The sequence below is a fragment of the Rattus norvegicus genome, chromosome 1, assembly GCF_021556685.1.
Source record: "Rattus norvegicus strain SHRSP/BbbUtx chromosome 1, alternate assembly SHRSP_T2T, whole genome shotgun sequence".
Classification (NCBI taxonomy): Eukaryota; Metazoa; Chordata; class Mammalia; order Rodentia; family Muridae; genus Rattus; species Rattus norvegicus.
In genome coordinates this window covers 97,771,527-97,793,580 of record NC_141534.1, presented here as the reverse complement: position 1 = coordinate 97,793,580, position 22,054 = coordinate 97,771,527, and the positions used below count along the sequence as shown (strand labels likewise).

The window sequence follows — 22,054 nt, the reverse complement described above, 5'->3', positions numbered from 1 at the left end:
GCTCCTGTCTAGCTTGGTCCCCTTTTATAACTGCTCTGGGAAGCTCAGTGGTCAGGGAGGGGCCCTGTGTGAGCCTCTCCAGTCTCCTCCCAGGACATGTCCTGGAACATCCTGAGGCTGTGTGTTTGTGTCAGGGGGAGGTGTGTATTTTGGCAAGAGGATAAGATCTTGGCCAACAACCTGGCGCAGGTTGGTCCCCTTCTTAGTGATTTTCTTAAGGTCAACATGTCATGTGACGGCTAAAGGAAAAGATGACTAGAGCAAGGGTCAAATGACCCTTAATCAGACCTCCAGAGTGAGGCTTTGTCACCCTGTCTCACTGGGGACCTCAATGTTTATTTAAGAGCCAGTGTTTAGACAAGACAGACCTCACACCACTGACCATTGTGACCCCTGACCTGTCTTTATTCCTACCCCTATCTTTCGTCTGCTTTGTGGCTTCCCTTGAACCAGTCTCTTCAACCCAAGCTTCTCCTATTGTTGTAGTTATCCTTCAACTTGACTTTTTTTGTTGTTGTTTGTTAGTTTTTTATTTGTTTGTTTGGTTTTATTTTTGAGTAGGGCCTCTCTACACAGCCCTGCCTCTCTTGGAACTATGTTATCCTTGAACACAACGAGGTCTGTGCCTCTCTCCCATATGAGTCCCTGAATTAAAGTACTACCACATCGGCCTAAACTTCAGCATTGGTTGACTTTTTTTGTTTTATTTTTCATTTTTTGTTTTGTTTTTGTTTTTAAAGATAGGATCTTGCCCAGAGTAGTCTTGACTTCATAACCCTGCTGAGAAAGAGGGGTGTGTGTGTGTGTGTGTGTGTGTGTGTGTGTGTGTGTGTGGTGGATCCAGTTCTCCTTTGGGCTGGTGGTAAACACTTTTAACACCTGTTAGCAATGGCCAGGTGTTGCAACACACAGCTCTAATCCCAGCTCATAGGAGGCAAATTCAGGCTGGTTTCTGTGAGTTAGAGGTCAGCCTGGTCTACACAGAGAGACCAGCCAGAATTACACGAGAGCCTGTTAGTAATCCTCATTAATGTGTTCATTAAGTTCACACTGCATGTGCCTCCTCTTCATTGTCTCATGTCTAAGCAAGGATGTTTCAGTTCGGAGCGGCCTGGCCCTCTTGTTGGCCACTGCCAGAGTATGCATTGTTGATCTACCTACTTTCACTAATTGTCAAAGAGCCAGTGTTATGGCCATTTTGAACATTCCACAGCTACCCTGGATAAACTGGTGTCCAATCTCAACTGGTTACCCCAGCTCCTGAAGGTTTAGTGACAGTCCATCTGTGCCAGTGTGTCTAGTCATTTTGCTACCACAGAATTCTTGTAGACTCTTCAACCATCACTCCCTGGGACAGAGGGAGAGCACCCCCCCGCCACTCTAGGGGAACAGAAGAGGGATTGTTGGAAAGGGTGCTGGGAGGCAAGGCTGTGGTAGTCTCCATGCCACTTCTACCTATGGAAACAGACTGCTTAGGCCCTCTCACTCAAACAGAAGACACAGTCAAGCTTTATGCCCAGGTCTCGCCATTTAGACCTCATGAAAGACTTCTCTTGAGAGCTCTTTTGTCCTCCTTTCAGAAGTGTGGGCCGTAGGAAGCGCAAGGCCCTGGGTTCGATCCCCAGCTCCAAAAAAAAAAAAAAAAAAAAAAAGAACCAAAAAAAAAAAAAAAGAAGAAGTGTGGGCCGAACAGTCAGTCAGTGATGGAGGAGGCTGGCTGAAGACAGCAGAGCAAAGCCTGAGGGGTTGTGATGGCGGAGGTGTCAGCAGGTTGATCTGTGAAACAGGCCTAGAGCTTCTTTGCAGTGTGGTAGCTGACGCATTTGACAGGGTCAGGGCAGAAGACAGTAGGGGCATGGAATGAAGAGAGGGCAGACGCAGACTCTGAGGAAGCATAGAAGGGATCCGGAGGATAGAAAGTTTAGGCCCTGTTTGCCAGAGGAGGTCCAGGGAGCTGTGGAGACTTTGGACACTCCACCAGGGCCTAGAGCCACCTCACTGCAGAGTGGCAGCGAGGCTCAGCTCCTGTCCATGCTGTGGAGAAGGCTGAGGTAGGCCTCTGGGTCCCATGCTAGTGTGAGGACTGCTCTCCAGAGGGTACCTCTGCTGCCTCTACCACCTGCCCACTGTTGGGCTTGGTCTCCTGCTGCTGTGTATTCAATGCTAAGTACTGGACCCCAGACCTGGAATCCCTCCACCCCCTAATTACTTGGTAATCTGGTAAGCCAATTCTCACATACATCAAATGTTGCTTTGTAAACTTTGCTCATCATATTCTCTGATTGATTAAATAAATGTGGCTGACAGCCAATACTGGAGGGAAGAGAGATATTCTGGACTGATGTTACTAGGCTGGGGTGTTGCAGGTAGGGATAGGAGGTGAGAGAATAGGAAAGAGGATGAAAAAGAAGATGGAGAGACAAGAAGGCTGCCATGAGGCCTGATGGCTCAAGGGCTCATGCCCAGGAGAAGTGAACCATGAGGACAGGCTGATGGAGCAGAAATAACCCTGGGCAAGACTGAAACAGCAAGTAACATGGGGCCTAGGGATTGGATGTAAATTAGAACAGTTCAGAACCTGCCCAATCTAGGCTTACAGCTCTTCAAATAAATTACTAAGTTTTTGTGCCTTTTATAGGGGCTAGCTAAAGTAATATTACATTACAGCCAGATTCTGCTCACTGTTGCCAAACATGAAGGGCTAAAAAGAGACTGAAGCCAGCCTCGGAGAGCATCCCCTACCCAAGCACAATTGCAATCTCTGTGATTAAGGGGATCCCAGAAAGGTAACTGGGGAACACCTGCCTCAGCTTTCAACAATTGGGGATCATGGGTAGGAAGCATGCTGTCTTCACCTGATTTCTTTGGACTCTGCCAGTCACCTCAACACTCTGTGCACCTGAAGCTGGAATTCTTTCATTCATTCAGCATGTTTGCCATTTGTAGTGTCTTTGTATGAAGTAGGACAAGATTTCTCTAGAAGGATAACCCAGGTGAGAACCAGGTCATTTATATATTCTGTCCGAACCACACTCTGAAATGCTTGTCATTTACCTGCCTCCGGATTTGTCACCTAAATTCCAGGAGGGCATAAAAAAGCAGTCATAACAGTGGGAGAGTCAGCTATGGTTCCAACATATCTAGTACACACACCAAAAACCCACATTGAGCCTTGTTACCAGGTGTGGTGGGGCTGAGAAGTATATGGTGGGTGCTTGAGGAGCAGGGTGAAGCCTCTGCTCTCTGTCTTCCACACATCCCCTGATCCAATTTTGCTGTGCACCCCGTGTTCAGTCAGCACAAGGCCCTGGCCACTTGAGGCTGCACTATCTTGGACTTTCAAGATTCCAGACCATGAAGCAAATTAATTTCTTTTCCATACACATTACCTAGTCTTGGGCCTTTTGTCATAGCAACACAACACAGATTACAGCCCTGCAGTGCACACGGATCCCTTATGTATAAGAACACACCTGGCCTCCACCATAGCCAAGGATCTAAACCCCATTTCCTCTTCCCTAGCTCCCCTTGCATTGGCTGCCTTTTGGTGTTCTTTAGATGTCTGAAGGCTCAGGAGAGCAAGACGTTCCTCTCTCCCAGGGTTAACACATAAGAGGTCTTCACAAGTGCTGGTTAGATTGGCCAAAGGGCTATCTCACTCCTTTCAAGTCTATAATCAAGACCCTTCTAACAACACCATCTTTCCTCGTAACTCAGGCTTGGCCTCAAACTACTCCCTCCACCCCATGCCTATGTTACATAAGGATTTGTGTTTATGTAATTTGGCTGGTATTTAAATTTAAAAGTAAAGATTGTGTTTTGATAAGTCAGAATTAAGTAGTTTGATGTAAAAGGCTCTTGACTGTCACTTTCTCTACATCAGCTGATGAAACATTGAAATTTGCTGAAGACTTAGAGAGGACTAAGCCTTTGACTTTTACTGGTTAGCAGAGCCAAATAGGATTTACATCCTGTAACTGTTTGGCAAGGAGGTGCCAAGTACTGAGATGAACTTGGGAGCTCTTTGCTGAGCCCACTTGTCTTTCTTTATGACACTGCAGTTTCTGAGGGCTGCAGAGGTCTATAGAGTGTGCCTGCTCTGGGCTTTTCTCTTCTGTATAGGAGTGGGAATGGAGACAGGGGCATAGTGTGACCAAGCAAGTGTCTACTTCCAGGTGACCCTACACTACTCTGCTTATGGTCATGGTGAATTCTCACTGCTAGCAGCAGTAATCGTAACCAAGACACATGGCATACATGTGTGTATGCACAAGGTGGCCAGAGAAAGATAACGAGGTGCCTTTAGTTGCATTTTTCCATATAGATTTGTGTTTATATACATAATGTGTGTGGTGTGTGTGTGTGTGTGTGTGTGTGTATGAAGTTCAGATAACAATTTAGAGGGCTTAGTTCTCTTCTATCAGGTGGGTACTGGGATTTGAACTCAGGTCTTCACCTTCAATCACTGCACCTTTAATCACTGAGCTATCTCAACAGCCTTCCACCTTATTTTTTGAGACAAGGTCACTGACTGAACCTGGAGCTCACATGAGATTAGACTTGCATGCCACCACTCTCATGTGTCCTCGGGATCTGAACCAAGGCCTTTATGCATGGATAATAAGCACTTTGCACACTTATCAATCTCTTTGACTGTCCCTGTTTGTGTGGTGCTGTGGAATAACCCCAGGGTTTTGTACATGCATATACATACATACATACATACATACATACATACATACATACATGTGTGTGTGTATGTATGTATGTATTCTACCACTGTTATAGTGAACAAATAACAAAATACCAGCTGAGAACATGGTTTCACCTCACAGTTTGAAGAGCCACAGTTCTGGAGGGTGAGATAGGCACAATGCAGGAACTTGAGGTGGTTGAATTTAACAGCTTCCTGTCTCGAGAAAGGTGTAGTACAACACCCAGATGACAATCATTTGTGCTGAACATGTCTTCCCTAAGGTAAGTAGGTTGATCTGAGCTGGAGACTGTGTACACACACAGCACTGCTGTGGCCTGTGGAGCACTGTGGTTTACAGACAGGCAGTCCACAGTAGCCTGAGGATTGTAGACAACTGAGAGCTCATGTACAGGGGTGAACCCCTTGCTCTCACGCTCACAGCTCTGACCACATGGACTCTCCTGTTCAAACCTCTTTGAGACATGATTACTGATAGAGCTGAGAGGGGACAAAGTGAACAGGACCACAAGAATGAACTACCATGGAGTGAAGCAGTATTAGTGGTAAGAATTCATCACTAACCTCCAAGGATAACCACATGGCCGAACAGTTGGGGCTACCCTGGCTGAGAGTCACTGATAGTCTCTATGTCCCCAGGTTCTAATCCAAAGGCCTCAGCAGCTTAGATGATTGGAGCAAGGAGAGGTGAAGAGTGGGACCAGGAAGAAGAGGTGACAAGTGGAACAGAACCACAGGGCATTTGGCTCAGCACTCGGGCTGCTTAGAAAGGTCAACCCTAACCCCTCTTTGGCAAAGGTAAAACAACTTCTCTCCAGAAACTGATGACATCAGGCTGTCTCAGGCTGTTTGTTCTTCAGAGTGGGAGGGCCTCCATATTCCCTCCCCCGTGCCAGTGGGAAGGGGATCCACAGGTGCCAGGTTCTTGTCCAAAGCTATTTGGAGGCAGGATTGGGGGTGGGCTTGGCAGGACTAAGGGAGATAATGGTTTATAAGGAAGATCTGCTCTGAGAAGAGCATTTAGCACTCTCCACCATGAAGGGGACACTTCTTCTGCTGACCTTGCTGGTGATTGGAGAGCTGGGTTTCCAGACAAGTGAGAGTGGGACCCTCGCTCACCCCATCTCAGTCCCATGGAGATCTCTAAGTGGAGCCCTGAGACAGATCTAGGTTCCTCGGGAGGCCACTGACAAGGAGCTGCAGGAAACTCTTGATTCTTTCTGCTTTGGGTTACAACAGTTGGGGTGGGAAGGATGGGGAGATGGAGGTGTGCTGGTGATGATACTGACGAGGAAGGGCCCTTAGATGCACAGTTGACACAGAGGCAAGTGTGGGACATTTGTGAAGGTCAGATATGCAGCGTGTTTCCTCACGTATCTTATCTTTTTCTGCTAGAAGAGTGTGTTTCATGGAAAGCATGTTGTATCTGGGCAGCTGCAGTCTTTGGGTGGGCAGTACTCTGGGTAAAGTCTGTTATGGCAGCATATGCAGGTGCAGCAAGAGAACTCAAGTCTCACCACCCTGGGGTCTTTAACAATGTTTTTCTGTCTGTGTTTGCAGCAGAAGCATGCCTTCCTTTCTTCACTGCCTATGGGGGTGTTCTCTCGGGGAGCAAGCTGTGGTTGAACCATGAGCTTGATGCATACAATGCTACTACCGGGGAAAGGGAGGCCTATGAAAAAATCCAGCAATGCTTCCGTGAAGGAGGACTAAAAGCCAAATTTCTGGAACCCAAAATTTTGGTAACGGTCCTCTCTATCTGTGGATGAAGAGCAGTCTCATCATGGGTGGTTGGGGAGCCCTGTTGAGGTTCTGCCCCTTGCCTATGGCCACTTCTGTCTCTGTTTTCCAGAAAGCCATGGTCATCAGCCCAGAATGCCTGTCATACTATGGTAATGAAATTGTAGCCGAAATTACAGCTCTGTTAAGCAAGTTACAGTTGCGTTAGATGTTAATGGGTTATAGGCAACTCATCTTTGCAACATGTCCGATCCAAGTGCCATCTTGCTGACCCGTCCGTCCTCTTTCTCTCCTGAAGTTGGATTCCTGACACCTGTGCCCTCATCCTTCAGTCTCTTAGGCTGATTCTAATAAATGCCTGCAGCTCTGTTCTGTGCCTGGTGTCTGTGTGCTAACTGGGATTCATTTGAGGGCTTCAGAGGATCTGGGAGGCAGTGAGAGAAATGACACAGAACAGGGGGACTGCCCCTGACTAGCCAGGTGATCATGGGAGACCCATGGTAGCCTTCTTTTTTTTGTCATTGTGTAGACCATGCTGGCCTGGAACTCACAGAGATCCATGTGTCTCTTCCTCCCAAGTGCTGGGATTATAGGTGTAAACCCCCTGCTTGGTGACTGCAGCTGTGTGAGACTGCAGAGACTGGAGTTGTCTGAGGGCAAATAGCGTGTAAGCAGCCACAGGCTTCACCAGGCTGGCAGGACAGAAAGGAAGTGCACAGACACTCTCATCATGTGTGGCCTCCAGACTATCCCAGGTCTGTGACCTCCATATTTCCAGTTATAACAGTGGAGGAACTCAGGGGATGACAATGGTGCACTTCTCAGATTCTCTTTGTTTGCTAGTGAGAGTCCCCATTTGTCACAGCCTAGTTGACATAGCAAGTTCCAGGACAGCCATGTCTACATAGAGAGACCTACCTCAAAAATCAAACCAAGGTCCTAGAGAGATGGCTCAGCAGTTAAGAGCACTGACTGGGCTTCCAGAGGTCCCACGTTTTAATTCCCAGCAACCACATGGTGACTCCCAACCTCTGTGATACCTTCTTCAGGTGTGTCTGATGAGAGTGGCTGTGCATTCATATTCATAAAATAAAAAAGAAATCTTAAAAAACCCCAAACTTAATAATAAACAAAACACTTTCATGGGGAAAGAGATAGGAATTGATGTCCAATGAAAGAAAAAAGAGAGAAGAGCTGGGAAGAAGGTTTTATGTGTAGACTGATCCTCTCGTTATTGGGGACCTGAATTTGACTCTCAGAACCCGTGTGAAGCCAGACTTGGTCGCATGTGTGTATCGTCCTAGTGCTCCTGTCGAGAGATGGGTGAAGACAGATGAATTCCCAGAAGAGTCTAGGCCACCTAGCCTGGCAGTCCACATTGTCAGACTGCCAGAGACCTGTCCTAAACCATGGTGGGTATTGTCCTCTGATCTCCATGCACACACTGTGCTCTGTGCGTGCCCGCTCTCCCTCATGCACTCAAACCCAAAACAGCAGAGAAACAGCTAAAAGGGAGAGAATGGTAAGCAGCATAAGAAAAACGATGAACTCCGTTAGCTATAGTGGACTTACAGCATCACAGCACAGCGCCTATCCTGTATAATGGCAAAAATGGAGAAGACTCGTTGAACAGAGCAAGTGCTGGTGAGCAGGCAGAGGGACTGAACGTCACACAAACAGGACACACTGCTCAGTGTGTAAGATTGACACTCATGGAGCCTTTGCTCTGTTCATGTTTCCTGATGTGACATGACAACACCTAAGGCTTCCTCAGGAAGAACAAATGGGCTCCCCAGGGACAAAGCTTTCACAGGCAAACCAATGACTCCTGAGTGAACAGATCATCTCCAACTTTTAACATCCAAATACATATTTTTCCAAAACACCATTTCAGGACCAGGCAGGGTCCTGAGTCTAAAACCTGTTGGGATTATTCAAACCCATAACCCCTAGAATTGTTTGCTGTGCCCATGAAATCTCCAAGCAAAGTGTGATGCCTTCTCCTTGTGTTTTTCTGTCTCCTGATCAACACTGGTCTCTCTCACAAAGCTCTGTGTGGCATGACCTGTGTGCCTTCTCTTGGGACATGTAAGGAGTATGCTCCTTCGTTGTCAACCTTCCTGTGCCATCATGTCTAGAAGGGAAAGTCTTACATGTAGAAGTGAGACCTGCAGGCCTTTGATGCCTGGTTATTGATGCACAGAAGAGAGCAGCTTTATTTGCAATGGTCCATTGCAAATGAGAGTGATGGAAAGGAATGAGCCAAAGACGTTTGATCAACCCAAGTTGATAAGACATTTCTCTGCTGGTAAAGTCAATCAATCAAAGCATATTAGATTATATTTAATGCAATTTTATTGAGAAGCTGCTCTGGGATGAGCTCCCTGATCCCAAGGACTGAGGCCAGGGAAGTCACCATGGGGAGGGACCAGGAAAGAAAGAGAAAGGGCACTTGCAGAGAAGAGGAGAAGTAGGAAGGTGGAGAACAAAATGTCTGGGTTCTGTAAGGAGAAGCCTCTGGGGAAAGGCAGCACAGCTGGAAAGTTTAGGGTTGAAGGCAGGGTATGCCACCAAGGGATACAGGGTAAAGCTGTAGGACTGGTCTTATTTGATTTGTAAAATAAACTCCTGCCTATCATCTGATCTCCACTCCCTGCCAGAGGATATGTGCTGTTTGTTATCTGCCCCTCCCCTTACTGTAATGTTGGGAATGGCCAAGGTGTGTGTGTGTGTGTGTGTGTGTGTGTGTGTGTGTGTGTGTGAGAGAGAGAGAGAGAGAGAGAGAGAGAGAAACAGACAGACAGAGAGACATACAGAGAGAGACAGAGAGAGACAGAGACAGAGTCAGAGACAGAGTCAGAGACAGAGATAGAGAGACAGAGATCCATCTCAGGCGGCATTGCGTGCTATGAGAACACTCTTGGGAAACAGGCTTCAGTGAGACAGTTCATTTAGTTGGAGGAAAAGAAAAGCTATTTTAACCTTTGTGGGTGAGTACAGGCTTTCGTGATGAGTGTACATCAGTGGCTGGAGCCATGGTGCCAGGAATGCCTCATTTGCATAAGGAGGAACTCCAGGTGCTGTTGGACATGACCTTATAAGGGGAAAGGAAGCTTTCTTTAACCCAGCTACTTGGATATTTGGCCTTCTCTGGTGGGGCAAATGTGGGGACCAGGTCTACATACTGTCCTACTCCTGCCCTTCTCAGGATGAGATTTCCTGGGTTTGAACATGCCTTGACCTCACTCTTGCTCCAGGCTTGCTCCTCACAGCTCCAGTATTCCTCTGGTCCCACAGATGTGCACTAAAACCTGGTTCTGAGGACCTTGCCCACCAACTCCAAAGCTTTCATGGTCACTAATACCTCCAAATAAAGGCTCCACTCCTCAGCTGCCACTCTAGGCCTGGATCCTGCATTTTGACTCTCTGATCCTGTAAGACATTGTGAGGTCTGAATTGAACCTCTTCCACAACCTCCTGAATAGACCCACGGAGGTAGCAATCAATGCAAAAGCAAGAGGAATTTTATTGTTCCAACATGTTGGGGTTGCCAAGAAGGAGATAACCCCTGGCAGACTCTAACAGGGAATTATATAACTTTGATAGAAGCAGATTTCAAACAATTGGGGTAGAATTGGAACAATGGTAACTAGGCAGGGTACTATTGGTGGGGCGAAGTGACCTTCAAACTGATTCATGATCAGTGGACTATCTGGGACTTTCCAAGGGTCGGGGAGTCACAGGTGGCTTTGTCTGATAGTTGTCTTGCAGTTGTTCTAGGAACTAAGCTTTTTCCACTCCTCCAGGAAGAAGGGGGAGTCTATTGTTGCTCAGAGGTTTGTGGTAGAATTTTTTCACTGACCTCAGAATAACCCCCAACTCTGGCTCTTTCAACAAGATACTGAGCTGCAACAATGACTGCCAGCTGTCTCTTCTCAGGGTGTGCACACAGGAATTCAGGTGCTTGTGGTATGTTCTATATGACATGCTCCGGTAGTCAGACACCGGGATGTGTCCACACAGCTGCTGTTCTGGGTTGAGTGTCTGGGTCTGATCAGACCACAGGTCTAACTGTCAGAAATAAAGGCAAGTTCATTGTAGTCTAGTTTCTATATAACAAAGGAGTGGGATATATAAGCCTAGGTGACGTGAGATACTGTCTGCTTACCTCTGCTTAGCTCTGCTTAGCTCTGCTTAGCTCTGCTTAGCTCTGCTTAGCTCTGCTTAGCTCTGCTTAGCTCTGCTTAGCTCTGCTTAGCTCTGCTTAGCTCTGCTTAGCTCATGAGTTTCTTCAAAGCTAAGGAAACCTGTGAAGGCACGATACTGTGAGAGGACCCACACTTGCTGCAGGACATCTGATCAGATCATGAACCCCAAGATGGTGAACTGGAAAAAAAGTCTCTTTCTTGTTCTGGTGTGGTTCAGCCCTAGCACCCACCTTTAGTCCAAGAGCTTTGTGTAAGCAAGAGCTAAATAAAGTCAACGATATGGCCAGAGGTGTTACAAGCAACCAGTTAACAGGGAGTGAACATAAGAAAACCCAGGAAAGAGGAAGGAGGGTCTTTGAGCTGAAGGGGGTTTAAGAGAGCATGGAGAAGGACACGGTGTGTGTTCCTTCTGGGAGTAGGAAGGTCAGCTGTGTGCTTTCTTTGCCTCTCTGAGCTAGCAGGCTTTTACCCCAGTGTCTGACTCCTGAGTCAGAAAGTTTGGGATTATTAAAAAAAAATATTGTGGAAGGAGAGAGATTTTGAGGACACCCCAGGGGGTGGCCACAAAATCCCTCATGTACCTTCACCCCTGCAGCACAGTGACCCATCTTCTGGGCTTTACATGTACATCCGCCCATATATGGGCAAAACATATTCATCCATACATTCATAAAAAATCATGCATATAAAAATAATATTAAATTTACAAGAAAAGGTCCTGAAACTCCTTCCACACTGGAGCCCTCCCTCGCACTGAACACCAAGTCTTTTTTCCCTCTGAGCAACCTCTGGGGCCATTTTCTAATCCTGTCCAAGAAGGAGTCTCCTCAACTCATGGTGGCACCAGCACCCTCAGAATCAAAGGCCCTCTTCTCGAGAAAACTGCTCAGTTTCCCATCTCTCCTCAAGCACATCTTTAAGCCTCTTCTCATGTGGGTCTCCCTGTAGAGAAAACTTCTCCGGCCCTCCCACTTGGGGGACAGAAACAAATTCACTCAAAGGAGGCTCCCTGGTCCTGATCATCTGGGCAGGGCTGAAAAGACCTGGGTGGACATGGCATCTGACTTCAGATGTGCACTTGGCTGCCCTCAAGTGCAGCCTGGGGCCACAGCACCTTCCCAGGTAGGAGGTGTCAGGGTGGCCACCACTTGCAGACCAGGAGCTGAGCAAAGTTGTGCCAGGTGTGGCCCAGCAAAAGCCACACCGGCCTGTCCCGCTGTCACTTATGCAGCATCCTCTGGAGACTTGTGGACATGCTCTCCTTGAGTTTCTCAGTTCCTTAACCCTCTGCAGCAGCCCAAATTCATACTCTTCAAATCCTGTATGGACAAAGCCCCTGCCTGACGAACACCTGCAGACACTAAGGCTGCTTCTTCTGGGTAATGTAGTTCCCAAGGTTTGATCTTTCACAGGCATGAACACCATCTTGTTGCCCCACAGAAACATACAGCCCCTTGGTGGTCAGCCTCGCTGGTGTCCCAGAGTTCTGCTCTTGCTCCCGCTACAGGGATGTGCAGAGATTGCTGTGGAAAGGACTGAAAGCAAGCACAGGAAACGTTATTTCAGTTATTCTACAATGACACAGGAAACCATATGTTCACCCAATGACTTTAGAGTTAATATTATTCCCTAATTATTATTCAGATGCATGTGGACTGACCCTTTACTATGTTAGCTGTGGAACTGGTGAGATGGCTCAATAGGTAATGGCATTTGCTCCCTAGCCTAACAACCCGAGTTTATTCCCCCAAGATATACATGGTAGAAAGATGGGGCCAAACCTATCCCTGTAGGTTGACATTTGACATCAACTTGTGCGTGCACACACACACACACACACACACACAGAGAGAGAGAGAGAGAGAGAGAGAGAGAGAGAGAGAGAGAGAGAGAGAGGGAGAGAGAGAGAGAGAGGGGCACAGAAAAAATTTAAAGGCAGTTGTGTGGTATCCTGCATGTTTGGCAATGAAAAGAAAATTTCAGGTAGGATCCTGGTTGGAATGATTGGGGAGAGTGCAGTTGAGTTGAGTAGATGGGGACTCCAGCTCTAAGGAGTCTCAGGTTCATTCCCACAGAAGTTTTCTGTAGTCAGCCATGTTCAAAGTAACATGTGTTTATAGGAGTTGCTGATACAGAATATGAGGAAAGTGGCAATTTGTTACTGTGAGAGTGTAGGGTTGTATTAAGTGATATTTTAAAAATATATTTATTTTAAGTCTGTATGTATCATGTCTACATGAATGCCTATTCACTGTAGTGTGCCTGTGTGGGGCAGAGGCAGGAAGAGGACCTTGGGTCCACTGGAACTAGAGATATAGACAGTTGTAAGCTGTCATAGGCACTGAGAACACTTGTCCTCTGGAAGAGGTCTTAACCACTGAATCATCTCTGTATCCCAGGTTGTTTCCCCCACTAGAAATTGACTCTTTAATTACTGGCAATCTACATCAAGAATAAAGATTATCTTAGAAAATCAGTTGTGAAATACAAAGTAACTAGAAACACAGTTATTCACTCAATTATGCCCAATATGGTCCTGAGAGAACATTATTGGTGAGATGTATAAAAATCTAGAATGTCCATTTTGTGATCAAGGGGATCTGATATAGGGAATGTGAGAGAGATATTGGTGATACATGGGTGAACCTTGGGTAGCTTGCAATGGCTGTAACACATGTCCTCTTCTGGCATTCAGGGGACCTACCTACTCAAGCCCATAACCCTTCCACATCATATGGATGTAATTAATAGTAAAACGAATCTTCAAACAAATAACTGTTGAGTTTGTCCTCTGAGTTGCAGGTTAAAAGAAAAAAATGATCTTTTTTCCCATGCCACATTACATAGATTCATGTTTGATGACCCCCATTCTTAGGTTGGTCTTCACTAAATTCGAACTCAACCTTAGATGTGATAACTTGCTATGAGTGACAGTACAAGTGAGTTCTGAGCTCCACTTTTCTTCCTGAGAGATACTCACCCCTCATAGTTTCTCTATTTTACTCTCATGAAGCACGCTGAGATATATATTTGCAAAAATACATGAAAATGTACCTTCTACCCCCAATTCTGTGAGCAGATAATGTAGTGCTGTATATTCCATGAGCCTTCTGCGTTGGTTTAGATGTGGGAGTTTTGCTGAGGTTTGGTCTTCCTGTCTATTGTAATGCTTAGGGTGCCCCCCCCAAGACCTAGAGAGTGCACATAGATCTGTGACTCTGTCCCTAAGTTATTTCCAATGGGTTAATAAATATGCCAACAGCCAATAGCTGGGCATGGGACATAGGTGGGGTTTAGGTTTCCAGGGCTTGGAGTTGGAATAGGATTATGGGAAGAAGGTACTGGAGAAGGAGGGAGAAGCCACTATGGGTTAAGTGTACTATAAAAATGTGGGCCTCAGGGCTGACCAATAGGAGAGCCCAGATGAAACATAGTAGGTAATAATAATTTGGGGTTATTGACAGGAAAGTAGATTCTAGTAAAATATATAAAGGGTAGTTGTCTGTCCAGCTCTTGTGTTGCTTAAGGCTTATTGTAAATATAAGGTATGTGTGTGCCTTTTATCCAGGAACTAAATGGTCAAAGGCCGTTGGAAACCCCGGGTTGAGATTAAAAATTCCCACAACAGCTTTTCCCACACAAGAGTAGATAAATTCACACCCTGCCATACTGATTTATATCTCTAGCAGATTTTCCTCCAGGTTCACCCAGGAAGGACAGCCCTTCCCCTTTTTTGTTGTTGTTTTGGTTTTGGATTGGGTTTTGGTGAGACCAGATCTCTCTATGAATTCCTAGCTGTCATGGAACTCACAGAGATCCACCTGTCTCTGCTTCCCGAGAGTTGTGTTAGTGAAGAACCAGTTTTATTTTATGGAACAAATGATAGACTTTAAATGTAGCTCCGTGCAATCGTTTGTTTTCCTCCATAGAGCCAACCACATTCTACGGAAACCGGTTTAACTTATTAATTACTGTGTATGTTTAAGGCATACAATGCGCTTTTGAAAGACTTACCTATTTTTAAATTTTATATGTATCCATGTCTGCCTGCACATATGTCTGTACACCACATTGCCTGGTGTCCACTGAGGCTGGGAGAGGGAGTCAGATCCCATGGAACCAGACTTACAGATATGGTGGGGCTTTTGCAATGGGGGTCAACTGAGATAGAAACCTAGGACCACACTACCTTCCACATGAAACTGTCTTTTCCTTTGTGTCACTAAGGGTAAACATAGCTAAACTCTCTTAGCTTCACTTCTTCATAGTAGACTTTAAGATCCCTCATTTGGGAAGCCATGGAGCTGGTGCTTGTTTTCAATTTCTCCCTAGTGCGTGAGAACACCTCTCTTGTTTGGGCTGTGACAAAGGCTGCCAAGATTAGTTAGCAGGGATTTATCTGATTCTGCTGACCGGCAGATGTGCCATGAAGGACAGGAGTGAGGTGAAAGGGCTTAACGTCTCTGCCTGTCAGCCACCGTGACTCCATGGAAACCTTAGACATGAGAGGAGGAATGTGTGGTACCCATTTCCTGGAAGGTCTCTGTCTATTTTCAGAAACAAAACAAAACAAAACAAAACAAAACAAAACAAAACAAAAACATGACTATCCTTCTACGTTTTAGTTTCTCTCGCTCTCATCTAACTCCTCAGGGTGACTTAGCCTCTGGTTAAAAAGTTGGTTTTTGACCACTGAAGAAAGTCTTTCTGTTATCTTCCCCACTCTGTCTGCAAAGAGTGTTTTCTGGGTAATAGCTTTCAGACTTGTGTCCAGGACACACATGAGAGGCCTCAGAATTGCCATGGCTTGACTGTTTACATCGTCACCATGTGTGGAAGGTTCTTGGCAGCCCTAAGGATTCTTGAGGGACTCTCCTGGAAGCTACCTGGCTCTATCTTCCCTCAAGGTTCCTCCCTTCTCTTTTTTTTTATGGTAGCAATCACTTTGGTTAAAGAAGAATATCTTTTTGGCATGGGCTCCATGGGTCTCAACTGAGTAAGCCTTACTGGCATAAAACAGAAACCTGTCAGTGCTTTGGTGGGTTTTATGCAATTTAGATTTACCATGGAAAAAGGTCTGAAAAACAAACAAACAAACAAACAAACAAACAAAACAACCTCTTCAGGGAACTTAAAAGTTTTAGGAGCTGGGGAAATGGATTAGTGGATAAAATGCTTGCTGAAATAGAAATCCTGAGTTTGGATTGGCAGCACCACACAGGGTATGGTGTGCTTCTGTGACCCCCAGTGTTGGGTGTGTGTATGAGGGAGACAGGCAGATCCTGGGGCTTTGGTGACCAGCAGTAAAGCTGAATTTCAGATTCAGGAAGAGATTCTCTCTTCTCAAACAAGATAGAGTAAATTATGCCAATATCAACTTCTGGCCTCCACATGAGCATGCACTGGTGGAAGGATGTGCTCACACTCGAACTCACACACCCAAGTTTTGGGTTTGGTTTCAATGTAGTATTAGTTAACAAATATTCCTCCTGTGGGGCTTGCTTCCTGCTGATAATTCTGAGTTGCTACTTAACTAATTCCCAAGTTTATTCAGGACTGCACTGGCTGTATTTGTGCAGGCCCCTGGGCTGCAATTTCATTGCCCTTGCTTCTCAACTCCATGGTGGCCTCTGTCTCTCTGTCTCTGTCTCTGTCTCTGTCTCTGTCTCTCTCTCTCTCCTCACACTCTCTTAAAGCATGGTGGATCTCCTTCTCCTCGTCCTCTTCTTCCTCCTCTTCCTCCTCTTCTTCCTCCCCCTCCTCTCCCTCCTCCTCCCCCTCCTCTCCCTCCTCCTCTTCCTCCTCCTCATCCTCTTGGAGACCACCAGATAGTACTTCCTGCACCTGAGTATGAACTCGTTGGTTTTTTTCCAATAAAAGCTGAGAGAAAAAGATGTCCATTGTCATAGTTCAGAAAATTCTAAACTATGTACCTGGTCTGATCAGAATTAGGATGTGAGTTTAATATACAATCCCTGTCTGACTGAGATTGGTGTTCACGTGGTTTGTGAACTGACTCTTAGACCGATACAAACCCCCTGAGCCATCTCTCTAGTCTTTACTTTGATGATTCATGTGAGCACCTGCGGAGATAAGTTTTAGACTACACTAGTATTAGTATGAAGGATTTGGGCGGGACTGCCCTCCTTTTCAGCTGCTTTCTGCTTCTACTAATCAAATTTTGTTCTGGACTATTAGAAGTTTGTTTTATAAGCTGCACTAGGTGGAATGTTAATTTGTGATTAGCTTCCAAGCACATTTACAACCAAAGAGAAGAAAACAGAATAAATAAACTGGCTTTTAAAATCTGGTGGCAACTTCCAGTTTCTGGCTGCGCCCAGAGCTGAACCACTCCCACAGCCCTCTGTACCCCAATCCCAGCGGGGAGAGAGCTTGACTCTCAGGAGCACAGAAAATCCTAAGAGCTCAGGGGGACCAGAACTTCTGCTCACATACCTGGCCAAAGAGGAACCTGCCTAGTGCCCTCTGGATATGGGAACCTAGGAGCAGACCAGGCAGGACCCTTCCCATTTCTGCCCTATCCCAGAGCTGAAAGCCATTTGCCTGGAGCACTGACACACATGAGAGCAGAGGTAAGACCAACTCTTTTGCTCCAAGCAACCCACCTGGAGGCTTTAGGACACACAAACCCAGGAGCAGCTCTCTATTCCCAGATCCCACTAAAAGCAAACAGGTCTACAGGAGTGCTGACACACAGGCTTACAGGGAGAGTCAAGTGACTATCAGAGACAGCAAGACAAGCTAACACCAGAGACAACCTGATGGCAAGAGGCAAGTGCAGGAACCTAAGCAACAGAAACCGAGACAACTTGGCATCATCAGAGCCCAGTTCTTCCACCAAAGCAAATACTGAATAACCTAACACACCGGAAAAACAAGATTTGGATTTAAAATCACATCATGTGATGATGGTAGAGGACTTTAAGAAGGACATAAATAGGGGTTGGGGATTTAGCTCAGTGGTAGAGCGCTTGCCTAGCAAGCGCAAGGCCCTGGGTTTGGTCCTCGGCTCCGAAAAAAAAAAAAAAAGAAAAAAAAAGAAAAAAAAAAAGAAGGACATAAAGAACTCACAGAGAAATACAAGATAACACGGCTAAACAAGTAAAGAGGAAACACAGAAATACCGGAAAGAATTACAGGAAAACACAAGCAAAGAGGTGAAGGAATTGAACAAAATCATCCAGGATTTAAAAATGGAAATAGAAACAATAAAGAAATCACAAAGGGAAACAACCCTGAAGATAGAAACCTAGGAAAGAGATCAGGAGACATAAATGCAAGCATCACCAAGAGAATGCAAGAGATAAAAGAGAAAATCTCAGGGGCAGAAGATACCATAGAAAACATTGACACAACTGGCAAAGATAATATCTTGGTGTGACTCTAACCAAACAGGTGAAAGATCTGTATGATAAAAACTTCAAGTCTCTGAAGTTGAAGAAGATCTCAGAAGATGGAAATACCTTTCATGCTCATGGATTAATATAGTAAAAATGGCCATTTTGCCAAAAGCAATCTACAGATTCAATGTAATCTCCAGCAAAATTCCAACTCAATTCTTCATAGACTTAGAGCAATTTGCAAATACATTTGGAATATCAAAAAACCCAGGACAGCTAAAACTATACTCAAAAATAAAAGAACTTCATGGGGAATCACCATCCCTGACCTCAAGCAGTATTACAGAACAATAGTGATAAAAACTGTATGGTATTGTTTCAAATACAGTCAGGTAGATCAGTGGAATAGAATTGAAGACCCAGAAATGAACACACATACCTATAGTCACTTGATCTTTGACAAAGGAGCTAAAACTATCCAGTGGAAAAAAGATAGCTTTTTCAGCAAATGGTGCTGGTTCAACTAGAGGTCAGCATGTAGAAGAATGCAGATCGATCCATGCTTATTACCCTATACAAAGCTTAAGTCCAAGTGGATCAAGGACCTCCATATCAAACCAGATACACTCAAACTAATAGAAGAAAAAGTGTGGAAGCATGTCGAACACATGGGCACTGGTAGAAATTTCCTGAGCAAAACACAAATGGCTAATGCTCTAAGATCAAGAATTGACAAATGGGACCTCATAAAACTGCAAAAATTCCATAAGGCAAAGGACACTGTCATTAGGACAAAACAACAACCAACAGAATGGGAAAAAAAATCTTTACCAGTCCTACATCCAATAGAAGGCTAATATCCAAAATATACAAAGAACTCAAGAAGTTAGACTCCAGAGAATCAAAAACCCTTTAAAAATGGGATACAGAGCTAAACAAAGATTTCTTAGCTGAGGAATATTGAATAGTTGAGATGTACCTAAAGAAATCCTTAGTCAACAGGGGAATGCAAATCAAAAAGACCTTGAGATTCCACCTCACACCAATCAGAATGGTGAAGATCAAAAATTCAACTGACAACAGATGCTAGCAAGGATGTGGAGAAAGAGGAATACTCCTCTATTGTTGGTGGGATTGCAAACAGGTACAACCACTCTGGAAACCAATCTGGAGGTTCCTCAGAAGATTGGACATTGCACTACCTGAGGACCCATCTATAACGACCACTCCTGGGCTATATACCCAATTGATGCTCCAACATACAACAAAGACACATGCTCATAGTAGCTTTTTTGGTAATAGCCAGAAGCTGGAAAGAACCCAGATGCCCTTCAACAGAGGAATGGATACAGAAAATGTGTTACATCTACACAATGGAATACTACCCAGCTATTAAAAACAATGACTTCATGAAATTCATAGGCAAATGGAATGAACTAGAAAATATCATCCTGAGTGAGGTAACCAGTAATAGAAAAACACACATGCTATTCATTCACTGATAAATGGATATTAGCCCCAAAACTCGAAATACCCAAGATACAATCCACAAACCACATGAAGCTCAAGAAGGATGACCAAAGTATGGATACTCCAGTCCTTCTTTTTTTTTTCTGGCTGTGTCTCTCAGGAGAGATCTACATCCAGCTCCTGTCTGCCTGTACTTCTTTGCTTCATCCATCTTGTCTAATTGGGTGGCTGTATATGTATGGGCCACATGTGGGGAAGGCTCTGAATGGGTGTTCCTTCTGTCTCTGTTTTAATCTTTGCCTCTCTATTCCCTGCCAAGGGTATTCTTGTTCCCCTTTTAAAGAAGGAGTGAAGCATTCACATTTTGGTCATCCGTCTTGAGTTTCATGTGTTCTAGGCATCTAGGGTAATTCAAGCATTTGGGCTAATAGCCACTTATCAATGAGTGCATACCATGTGTGTTTTTCTGTGATTGGGTTACCTCACTCAGGATGATATTTTCCAGTTCCGACCATTTGCCTACGAATTTCATAAAGTCATTGTTTTTGATAGCTGAGTAATATTTTATTGTGTAGTTGTACCACATTTTCTGTATCCATTCCTCTGTTGAAGGGCATCCCTTCAGTCCTTCTTAAATGGAGGAAAATATTCATAGCAGGGGATATGGAGACAAGGTTTGGAGCAGAGACTGAAAGAATGGCCATTCAGAGCCTGTCTTACCTGGGGATACAATATATATATATATATGCTAGATCATGCTCATGAAGCCAAGAATACATGATGCAAGGAGCCTGATATAGCTGTCTCCTGAGAGGCTCAGCCAGAGCATGTCAAATACAGACTCAAATGTTAGCAACAAACCACTGAACTGAGAATAGGGTCCCCATCGGAGGAATTGGGGAAAGGATTGAAGGAGGCAATTGGGCTTTCAACCCCATAAGAACAACAATATCAACCAACCAGAGCTCCCAGGGAATAAATCACTACCCAAAGAATATACATGGACAGACCCATGGCCTCAGCTGCATATGTAGCAGAGGATGGGCTTCTTGGGCACCAATGGAAGGAGAAGCTCTTGGTCCTGCCAAGGCTGGATAGATCTCCCAGTGTAGGAGAATGTGGGGGGGGTGGAGGAAATTGGGGGGTGGTTGGGGAGGGTCCAAGAACATCCTTATAGAAGAAGGGGAGGGGGAGGGCTTAGAGGCTTTATGGCTAAGAAAGGGAATACCATTTGAAATGTAAATAAAAAATATCCAATAAAAAAGTATATACATAGAGAGCCTCTGGGAACAGGAAGATAGGGGCACTCAAGCTGCAGGGGTGCTGTGGTCCAGACTGTGCCCAGATCTGAAGGGACACTGTCAAACCGTCCCTGCACCCAAATCCCGTGGAAGGGAGAGCTATACCTTCAGAGGGGCAGACACACCTGGGAGGCCAGAGGAGACAACTCTCTGCCCACATTTCTGACTCTAGAGGAAAACACTTAGCACCATCTGAGCCCCCTGTGCAAGGGACCCGAGAGAAGGCGGGGCAGTCCCTTCTGGTTGCTGCCCTCAAGGAGAGCTCAAACCCAAACCTGAGGAGTGACTTCAGGCCCGAGACCGGAGGTAAGACCAACTTTTCTGCTTCAAGTGAACTGCCTGGTGGACTCAGGACACATGCCCACTGGAACAACTGAAGACCAGTACACAGGAACGAATACACGCCAGAAAGCAGAACACTCTGTTAACATAAATGGCTGAAAGAAAACAGGTCTACAGCACTCCTGACACACAGGCCTATAGGATGGTCAAGCCACTGCTAAAAATAGCAGAACAGGGAAACACCAGAAATAACCTGATGGCAAGAGGCAAGCGCAGGAACCCAAGCAAGAGAAACCAAGACTACATGGCATCATCGGAGACCAATTCTCTCACCAAAACAAACACTGACTCTCCAAACACACCAGAAAAGCAAGATCTAGATTGAAAATCACATTCAATCATGATGATGGAGGACTTCAAGAAAGACATAAAGAACTTCCTTAGAGAAAAACAGGAAAACACAAATAAACAAGTAGAAGCTTATAGAGAGGAAACACAAAAATCCCTGAAAGAATTACAGGAAACACAATCAAACAGGTGACAGAATTAAAAATGGAAATAGAAGCAATAAAGAAAGCACAAAGGGAGACAACCCTGGATATAGAAAACCAAAGGAAGAGACAAGGAACCATAGATACAAGCATCACCAACTGAAACAAGGGATAGAAGAGAGAATTTCAGGAGCAGAAGATTCCATAGAAATCATCGACACAACTGTCAAAGATAATGTAAAACGGAAAACACTACTTGCCCAAAACATACAGGAAATCCAGGACACAATGAGAAGATCTAACCTAAGGATAATAGGTATAAAAGAGAGGGAAGGCTGCTAACTCAAAGGACCAGTAAATACCTTCAACAAAACATAGAAGAAAACTTCCCTAACCTAAAGAAAGAGATGCCCATAAACATACAAGAAGCCTACAGAACTCCAATTAGATTGGACCAGAAAAGAAACTCCTCCTATCACATAATAGT

General features: G+C 45.1%; 1 protein-coding gene across 1 annotated transcript; it reads left to right on the top strand.

Moving 5' to 3' along the window:
- The first annotated feature begins 5,749 nt into the window (after window positions 1–5,749).
- Window positions 5,750–6,662, top strand: Scgb2b24 (secretoglobin, family 2B, member 24). The gene is made up of 3 exons (NM_001408766.1): window positions 5,750–5,810; window positions 6,275–6,456; window positions 6,567–6,662. Exons 1-3 carry the CDS (start codon window positions 5,750–5,752, stop codon window positions 6,660–6,662), a joined length of 339 nt encoding a protein of 112 aa, NP_001395695.1.
- Window positions 6,663–22,054: the final 15,392 nt, after the last annotated feature.